The sequence below is a fragment of the Pagrus pagrus genome (genome assembly GCF_965226575.1).
Source record: "Pagrus pagrus genome assembly, chromosome: 23".
In the NCBI taxonomy this organism is placed as follows: Eukaryota; Metazoa; Chordata; class Actinopteri; order Spariformes; family Sparidae; genus Pagrus; species Pagrus pagrus.
The window spans coordinates 1603587-1614115 of record NC_140205.1 but is presented as its reverse complement, the minus strand read 5'-3'; the positions used below and the strand labels follow the sequence as shown (position 1 = coordinate 1614115).

Genomic DNA, 10529 nt, shown 5'->3' with positions numbered 1-10529 from the left:
GGCTTACGTGCAGTGAGGTCTGATCACAAGTGGTCACTCAACAAGATGCCAAACTTAAAGCTGTAGGATCACTCAGGACAGAAAATAGTCAACATTTATCTCATAATTGTGACTTAGCATGGGAAGCTCGATGACACACAATAAACAGGATGCCACAAAGTTTCTGTGATCGGCTCGTTTATAAAGGTTTTCTGCTCCCGACCTGGAAATCTGGTGGCTTTGATTCCCAGAACTTGAGCAGGTGTTGAGGAAGTGAACTGACGTAACCTCCTAAACTTAAACACAGTCGAGTTGTAGAAGATCGATGACAAACCAACGAGGAATTCACCTGTGTGTGTGTGTGTGTGTGTGTGTGTGTGTGTGTGTGACTCACAGCTCCTCCAGGAAGTGCAGGTTGGACAGAGCTCCAGTGGACAACACAGTCAGATTATTCATACTGAGATCACTGCAGAGAAACAGAGGGAGAGATAAGTGATGTATAAATGAATAAACAAACATGATGCAGGTATAAAAAGGTAAATATCCGGAGCTTTAAAACACAAATGACAGAAAAACAACATCCTGAATTAACGAGACAAAGTTCATAAAACGGCCTCGTAGAGTCTGCTGCGTTCAAACACAGACACTGTTCACACATTTAGCATGTAAAAACATTTAGTCTGACAAAGCATCCACTCAGAAACTCAACACACACACACACACACACACACACACACACACTCAGGACTTCTCGACTCCTTCAAAGAGCCGCTGAAAGTCAACACACACACCTGAGTGAGAAACACGACAGGAGTGGAAGTTACTGGAAAGAGACGGAAAGCAGGAATATGAATGAATGAATGAAGCAGAATGGAACTCAGCCGAGCTCGTTACTGCGCCAAGGAGTCTGTGTGATCACTCAAAGATGACAGCCACCGAGTCACATCATGACCCATCCAGACCCAACCAGACCCAGCAAGACCCATCCAGACCCATCAGGACCCATCAGGACCCATCCAGACCCATCAGGACCCATCCAGACCCAGCAAGACCCATCAAGACCCATCAAGACCCATCAGGACCCATCAGGACCCATCCAGACCCAGCATCGGTCCCTGAGAAATTAATGAAAATGTCCAAGAAACACCCGGTCTCACAGTGTTAAAGAAAGTGAGAGAGTATTCCCAACCAACCAATAAACCGACCAACCAACCAACCAACCAATTAACCAACCATCCAACAGACCAATAAAGAGACGATGACTGAGCCTGACTTTATATCATCAGGAGGAGACGATGGCTGAGCCTGACTTTATATCATCAGGAGGAGACGATGGCTGAGCCTGACTTTATATCATCAGGAGGAGACGATGGCTGAGCCTGACTTTATATCATCAGGAGGAGATGATGACTGAGCCTGACTTTATATCATCAGGAGGAGACGATGCCTGAGCCTGACTTTATATCATCAGGAGGAGACGATGGCTGAGCCTGACTTTATATCATCAGGAGGAGACGATGGCTGAGCCTGACTTTATATCATCAGGAGGAGACGATGGCTGAGCCTGACTTTATATCATCAGGAGGAGACGATGGCTGAGCCTGACTTTATATCATCAGGAGGAGACGATGACTGAGCCTGACTTTATATCATCAGGAGGAGATGATGACTGGTGAACTGCTCCTTTAAGAGACACACTGTCTATAATAAGTCATATTCACAGTGAGCTCAGGTCCATTTCTGACGGGCTGTGTGTGTTTTTCGTTGCAGACATGACGTTCCTCCTCCGCTCTTTTCTTTCCTTATCTGACCTCGTCTGTTTTCTGCTCTTTGTGCGTCTGATAACCATCAGCAGCAGCGTCTCTGCGCTCAGGAGGCTCCGGTCTGCAGGAGACAGACGTCCTCTGTCTCACACTGAGGGCGTGTCTGCAGGTTCAATATGTCGCTTGTTAAGGAACTTTCTCAACACCCCATAAAGCCTGTTAATGTGTGTGTGTGTGTGTCTGTGTGTGTAGCTTTACAACATTGTCGACAGGTAATCCACACACACACACACACACGCACACACACACACACACACACACACACACAGCAGGTTTGTTTGGACTTATTTAAGCAGAATGTTCCTTTACTCTGACCAGACTAACAGTGTTACGGCTGAGTGGCTTTTACTGCTTTAACACACACACACACACACACACACACACACACACACACACACAGAGGTTTGTATTACTACCTCACAATATTTATATACATGAGTGTGTTTTCAGACGGTCGGTTGTTCATTACCCAGACTGAGCGCTCGGTAATGTCCTCTACATGTGGTCGCATATCTTAACAGTGACACAAACGTCGAGCGTTACACAAAAAGCTTCATGTGTTTGTTTGTTGTTTCAAACGCGAGTTAACGAACAACAGAAAAGGTTAATTTGACGAGTGCGCTAGTTATTCTGCTAACTGCTAGCTGCTTTAGCTGACTTTTGAGAGCTCTAACTTTGCTCCTCTAATAATATGTTAGCTTCTAGCCATGTTAGCTAAAGCTACATCTTCACAAGGAGCTTAGGATCAACGATAGCATTGGCTTCTGAAGTTACGTCAGCTTTAAGACCTGGTAGCTAACCTCAAATGACAAACTTTTGTGTCCTGTTAGCTGAAATGTGCTAACTGCACATAGAGTCATCTCTGACTGCAGAAACAGGAACGATGCTTTATTTACTGTGACGCTTGTTTTCGCTCAGACAGTCGACGTCCATGAGTGTGTTGCGTTTTGATTTCCTTCAGTCCTGAGATATGAGACATTCTGCATTCAGACGCACATAATACTGTAATGATGATGATGATGATGATGATGATAGTGGTGGCAGTTGTGTTTTGACAATAAGGGAATACCCAACACTGATTACCCTGTTGAATGAGACCCATGATGTCGTCCATGACCTCATGAGCAACAATCATATCAACAGCTCGATGCCTTCAAAGCTTTTATTTTGAAACAGCTGCATTTGGCAGGTACGCGTCCATGTTTCTGTACTTTTTAAAATTACATGGAGTCACAACCCTGAAACTTTAAGAGCAAGAACATAATGATGTGAGAAAAGCATTAAAACATGTTTTGTGAATAAAGTCAATATTCTACAAGAAAAATCCTGATATATTGAGCTTAAAATTGTTTTTGAAAGTAAAATTATAAACAAAAAAAAGTTCTAATAATTTGAGACCAAAGTCAAAAAATGATTGTCATATATTCACAATTAGATAGTGAATACTTACATTTTTTGCAATTTAAGTTGAAATATTTTGTGTATAAATGACAAAATGTAAGTAAAACAGTTCAGTAGTAATATGTAGAGATTTAAGTCACAAAAAGTCACAATATTTTTTAGAAAAAGCTAAAAAAGTATTTCAGGGAATTTTGTTTTCTTTTTTTTAAGTCACAATATTGAGAAACAAAGTCGAAGTACCACGAGTTAGTTAGATGTTATATCTGATGACTACAGTAAGAAAAAGGTGGAAAACATCTATGAGAAAACAATTATAAATTTAAGATCAGAGTTGAAACAGTTCAGTTGAAATATTACAAGATGAGTCACAAAAAGTCAGAAAAAGTGATATATTGAGTTAAAATTGTAATAATTTGAAAGTAAAGTTATAAACTAAAAAAAAGTTGTAATATTTGAGATCAACTTAAAAAATTCATGAGAAGATCGTCACATATTTACAGTTGGAGTTTTAATATTTTGATATCGAAGTTGAAACAGTTGAAAAAAGTATTTTAAAGATTAAAGTCAAAATATTCTCTGAAGTCAATAATGTTTTAAAAAAAACTCAAATAAACTCAAATATTTAAGATGAGGTCAGAATATTCTGACACGCAGGTTTGTTATTATTGTTGTTTCAACTCTGATCTGAAGTTATTCCACCTTTTTATCATTGGACATTTTTCCAGCGTCGGACTGATCCTGAACAGTTTATATCAGGACCGTGTGTCACGGTGAGTTTCAGACCCACAGTGAGGAAACATCTGAGTGTTCGAGGAAACATCTGAGTGTTCGAGGAAACATCTGAGTGTTCGAGTCGAGATCGTTGAGCTGGTTCAGCTTTTCATGTGGACTGAAGAGAGAAAGAGGAACGCAGGAAGAAGAAGACGAACAAAAGGATGAAAGAGAGCCGAATACATCAGACGTGTCGTGTTTTTCTCCCTCTTGGTAATGACTTAGATGAAGCTGTGTGTGTGTGTGTGTGTGTGTGTGTGTGTGTCGTCTCCTCGGGCTCAAACTGATGGATATCAGACGATTATTCAAATGGCCGCTGCCCGCAGAAAGACAAACTCTGTGCAGGGAGAGAAAAGAGAGTTGTGTAGTTCGGAGGCGTAGTGTGACAGCGAGGCCTCTCTCTGGTTTTGTCCTCTTTCATTCTTTCTTTCTGTCTTTCTTTGAGTCCTTTCGGGGCGGGTCAGCGGGGGCCCCCCGGGGCGAGCGGAGGCAGGGGGTTTATTCCCTGATCCGTCCTGTCAGTCCGCGCTGCCTCGGCCCAAAGAAAAAGATACCACCAGGGTAAACAACAGCTCTGTGCCGACCTGAGCGCGTTTCTGTGTGACGGACACACAAACAAACAGTCTCTGCTGGACTCTCAGAGTCTGCACAGAAGAAACTCGCGAGCAGAGAGGAGCTGGAAGATTTAATTATGTCCACATCGCACAGTTACAGTCCCCAAAAAGCCCAGAGAACAAGTGTCAGAGGGCCTGTGGAGTTCATGTGCAGTGTTTCTCATCTCGGCCGGGCTCAGGAGCGCCGTGGCCGCGGTGGAGACGCAGAGTGTGTGTGTGTGTGTGTGTGTGTGTCGGGTGTGTTTCCTTCATTATAAAACATCTGCAAAGACAGTTTTTCATTGTGTTTGAAAGCCAGAGACCACTGCTCAAGACTGCGCTTCAACATTTGTGATCGGATAGTTTTAAATGAGACGTCGGGACATTTTCCTGCCGTGTGTGTGGCGAAGATGTCAGGATATTTCTGCCGTGTTTGATGCGACAAAGCAGGTTTTTTTCACAGACAAGTCTGTGGGGACAAAGCCTGGTGTTTTTGAAGAGAAATATTTTTTTAATGCATCGGTGGTGACTAAACTGGGTGATTTCATCGAGATATGGGAAATTTTCCAGACGTGTTTGTGGCAACATAAACTGATATTTTGACAGGATGTCGAGACATTACCGTCTGTGTCTAATGCGACAAGACCCAGTGTTTCTGATGAGACGTATCGGGTGTATTTGAGGCAATAAAAGCAGATATTTTTAGACGAGGTGTTGGGTCATTTACAGGCATGTTTGTGGCGACAAAACCAGGTACTGTAAACTGAAAGCACGATGTTTTCCTAACCCTAACCAACCTAAAGAAAGGAAAAGCTCCAACATAATCAGGGTTTGCAGAGACTTAACTTGCCAACATTTATTCTGCCACTCGGGTTGGAAAAACCCAAGCTTCAAGTAAACTACAACACTTTGGGTCATATCGTGTTTCTCAGCTGTTTTCTCCTTCGAAAACAAATATGAGAACCACTAAAACTCATTTATTTGCTGGAAAAAATTCAGATGTAATCACACGATTTCAGGAGTATTATGTGTCTGTGCGTAGTTTGTGAAGTCTCACACATTATTAACCTCTGCAGCTGCTCAGCGTCACCCGGTTCGACCTCTCTCATGACCTCACAGGAAGACAGGTAGTCCATTTACCTGTCTGTGATGTTTGGACTACCTGTGTGTGTGTGAGGTGGACCGTGGCGTCCTCCTGACGACAGCTGGGCTCAGCTGAACCTCGACAAAAGCTCATCGCTCTCTCACACTCAGACGCCATCAATCCTGACGTCCAAACATCCGGCGCAGGTAGACCGTCTACCTGTCTTCCTCTGAGGTCATGAAGGAGGTCAGGAGGTTCGCCTTTCACTCGGCAGCGTCACAAAGCTGTGAAAAAACTACAATCCTCCACCGCTCACGGAGCGACTGGAGGTGAGCGAGGCGCTGAAATCAGCTGTGGGCCCAGCTCAGGACGTCCAATATGGCTGCCAAAGAGGGCGGGGCCGAGAAAATCCTTCATATGTACATCAGGTCATTCATCACAGCGAAGCTAAATGCATTCCTGTGCTGCTGCTGTCAGTCAGAGGCAGAATAGAGACTTACAGGCCCATTCACACTTCAGACAGCTCTGCTTAGGCATGCAGCTAGTGTCCACACACACACACACACACACACGCACACACACACACACACACACACACACACACACACACACACACACACACACACACACACAAAGGCGTTGACAGATGGCAGTATTCAGACTGACGGTGGTCGAACAGACAGACAGACAGAAGGAGACTGTAAGCCGACGCTCCCTGACGTCCGTCTGTCCGTCTCAGATCAGTTACTGTTTCATCTTCTGAGAAAGTTCTTCTGAAAAGTTCTGATCAAATATACCAACGTGTACGTCCTCAGCTGATCGGACGGCACCACTGCGATAAACCACCAGAGCCTCGTCAGTGAATCTCTGGACCCTCAGGAACCTATAAAACCTCCTGAGAAGACATTAAAACCTCATCAGAACATCCTGAACCCTCCTCGAGAACTGCTAGAACCTCTTCAGAGCTCCAAGAACCTCACCCCTTTTTGAACCAAGGCGGTTCCGGTGCTGGTTCGGAGCCAGTGCCGACTCTGGAACCAGTTCTTTGCATTCTGACAGCCAAAGAACCGACTCTCAGTCGGGAAAACTGGTTATCAATCAATCAATCAATCTGTATTTGCAAAGCGCCAGTTCACAACAAAACGCACCTTCAAGCAGGTCGACCAGCTGCGGTGGGAAAACAAATCCCTGCCGGGCCGAGTCATACCGAGCAGAGCCGGGCCGGCAGATGTGAGATGGAAACATAAAGGAGCATCGAGGTCCTTGACGACCATCTCGCAGTAATTTCACCTCTTTTAATGATTTTAAATTGAATGTGTTAAAGTATTTTTCAGTGCAGTACGAGTACTTCTACTCAAGTAAAGTATCCGAATACTTCCTCCACCGCTGCCTGGTTTGTGACGGGACGCAGTGACCGACCGGCAACTCTCCAAAACTCACAAACGCTCACAGAAACTCCTTGATGTTTTGTTGGATTCAACTCCTGATTGGAGCTTTAATAAAGACACAAAGAGCCTTTGATCGACTGTCGACTGTGTGTGTGTGTGTGTGTGTGTGTGTGTCCATCTGCCTGTCTTAGACAAACTGTAAGGAAAGTGCTTTCATTGACACACACACACACACACACACACACACACACACACACACACACACACACACACAGAGCTCGTCTGAATAGAAGAAGGTTTTCTTTAATGAGAGTGAAATTTAAATCCTGGACATTGTGCTGCTTTTAGACCACAGCCAAGACGGGCAGGTTTTCCTTCTACACACACACACACACACACACCACACACACACACACACACACACACACACACACACACACACACACACACACACACACACACACAGCCCAGCGCAGTGATGTAATGGTTTTGCCAGGGCTGAAACACGTCTAGTATCGAGGCTGGTCACCTGCTGTGAGGTGAAATGGATTTGAATTAGTTGTAGTGTTTGGTCCAACAGGACTTTACACTCAAGTAGAAACACTGAAACTTCACTGACACTTTTGTTAAAAGGACCAGAACCGAAGCCCTGCGAGCCAGCGGGGAGCGCTCTCAACATTTCATCATTAAAACTGATGATTTGATTCAAACACGATGAATTTCTGCAACGTTTTCTACTGAATTTAACAAAGATGTGAACGATTTAATGTGATAAACACTGAAGATGTTTCTGTGGAGCACTGAGGGACCAAACCTGATGAACAACAACAACAAATGATAAATAGTAAACAAATATTATTGATATTATTTATTAAGTCTGTCTGTATCAAACCAACATGACATGACAACATGACAGCTGCTTTATGTGAGATCCACCTTCAGTATTTAAAGAAGCTGCAACATTCAAACTATTCAAGAACTCCCAGAACCTCTCAGAGCTCCAGGACTCTCTTTAAGCACCAGTCGAGCCTCTTCTGTCGAACTTCATTAACAACCACTAGAAGCTCCTCATGGAGGACACCTGGAACCTTCTAGAGGAACCAGTGATACCTGGTCTTTAAAGCCTTTTCAAGAACACCTGGAACTTTTCAAAAGCTAAAGGAACATTTTAAAGAGCCTGTCAAGCCTCCTCTGTGGAACATTTTCATGGAGGACACCTGAAACCTTCTCAAAAACCAGTGAAGCATCTTTAAATGAAACCTCTCACAAGCTCTTCTTGAGTACCAGTCGAGCCTCCTCTGTGAAGCCTCTTTAAGAACCATGAAAACTTCTTCAAGGAGGACACCTGAAACCTTCTCAAGAACCACTGGAACCTGTTTAAATGCTTGGGGAACCTCGATTAGATCCTACAAATCCTCCTCAAAAATGTCAAAACCTTTCATATAACCTCTGGAACCTTTTGAGCCTCTTCTGTGGAACCTCTTATGAACCTCGTCATGGAGGACACCTGAAACCTTCTCAAGAACCACTGCAACACCCTCCAGTGCTCCCAGAACCTTCCACAATGTTCAGACCCTTTACAGAACCTCTGGAACCTCTCAAGACCTCCAGGAATCTTTTAATTACCCATTGAGGTTCTTCAGAAAAACCTCTTCAGGAGGACACCTTGGACTTTCTGATAAACCGCTTGAACCTGTTCAAGTGCTCAAGGAACCTCTTTCAGAACCCACAGATCTTCCTAAAATGTTCCCAGCTCGTCAAACACTGACGCTTTGGGACGGCGGTCCAGAGCGTCTAAAGAGGTTCCTGGAGCACTTGGACAGCTCGCAGTGGTTCTTGAGAAGGTTTCTCCATGAAGAGGTTTTACTGGTTGCTGAAGAGGATCCATAGAGGAGGCTCAGCGTCGAGATCCATGGAGCTTTTGAGAAGTTCTGGCGGGTTTGAAGAGGTGTAGAGGAAGTTCTCCTTGATTTAATACAGAGTCACTGAAACCTTCTCAAGAACAACGACTGGGAGAACAGATGTTCATCAACAACACCTGGAACATACCTGAGCATAAGTTACTATAAGTAACTAAGTACTTCAAAATAAGTTCTCAACAGTGTCGTTACTCTCCCTCCCTGTGTGTGTGTGTGTGTGTGTGTGTGTGTGTGTGTGTGTGTGTGTGCAGTGAGTACTACAACTCAATCTCTTCAACCAGCACATGAACAACGTGACACAGATAAACAGAGGCGGACCCGACAGGTGTTCAGTTTCTCAGACTGCATAACAACACACACACACACACACACACACACACACACACACACACACACTTTGAGCTGTTGTTTATCTGTGCACATTCACACCAACAGGTTGTACCACACACACACACACACACACACACACACACAGCCCTGGGTTTGGACTCACAGGTACGATGTGAACACGCTCAGGTTGCTCGGTACCTCCCGGAGCCCCAGGTCCGAGCAGTCCACCCGGTGCAGCAGCCCGTCCACCTCGCACCGACAGCGGTCGGGGCAGCCGGCTCCGTCCCGGTCCTCGGAGCTGTTCCCCCCCGCTGCCGCCGTCCTCTCCACGGCGGGCACAGCGGAGCTCTCCTCCACGGAGCTCTGCATCTCCACCGCGGCCACGGAGCTCCTGAGCCCGGCCGAGAGGACTGCAAGGGCGGCCAAGAAAGCCACACACCCCGGCATGTGTCCCGCGGTTTGTCCTCCAAGTCTCAGGTCCAGCAGGAGAAGAACTGAGAGGAGAACCAGAGCTGCAGCCTGGAGGTCCGGATCACGGTGCGTTAGTGGACCCTGGTTCAGATGAGCTGCACACACACCAGAACACACAGAACTATAAAGTTCAGGCTGGTCTGTGTCCAGGCTGCACGCGTGGAGCAGAGCAGGAGCGTGTGTGTGTGTGTGTCTGAGTGTGTGTGAGAGTGTGTGTGTGGGTCCCTCTGCTCACACTACAACAGTGTGTCAGCCCCGTTCACTTTTATATGGTCTGTCACTGTGTGTGTGTGTGTGTGTGTGTGTGTGTGTCTGAGGTCACAGCCCCCAACAACAGATCAACAACAGAAAGGTCCAAAATAAACAAGAAAACACTGAATTAATTATTAACTCAAAGTCAGGAACGAATAAACACAAAACAAGCAGAGCAACAAATTAAACCCTCACAAGACATTTGTTGTCTGTTGATATGAATTACAACATGTTTTACTGTTTAAAGAGGCTCCGTGTAGTTATAGAAAAGAAATTCACACTCTGAATTTTTATATTTAAAACATTAATGAGGTGATTAAACCACTTTTCTCCATCAGTGAATAAACGAGCTGCTCTCAGAGGAAAACAAGGTCCCAGAACACTGAGTGAAGCTGGACGGGTGGCAGGGTCCGCCACATGTAACACACATTTATTCAGTCATGGAAACAAGGAGAGTTTGTTTATTTACTTTGTTAAAACATTTTTTAAAAATCAGTCAGTGAAGATCTTTTTCCACT

At 44.9% G+C, this 10529-nt stretch overlaps 1 protein-coding gene across 1 annotated transcript in view; it reads right to left on the bottom strand.

Moving 5' to 3' along the window:
• Positions 1–9975, bottom strand: part of LOC311252497 (leucine-rich repeat-containing G-protein coupled receptor 5-like) — a 27260-nt gene extending 17285 nt beyond the window's left edge. The window contains exons 1-2 of the mRNA XM_084345692.1: positions 9452–9975; positions 374–445 (exon numbers count right to left, since the gene is read on the bottom strand). Coding sequence (XP_084201818.1) covers positions 374–445; positions 9452–9735 — 356 coding nt within the window. The 5' untranslated portion in view covers positions 9736–9975. The remainder of the gene's footprint in view (positions 1–373; positions 446–9451) is intronic.
• Positions 9976–10529: the final 554 nt, after the last annotated feature.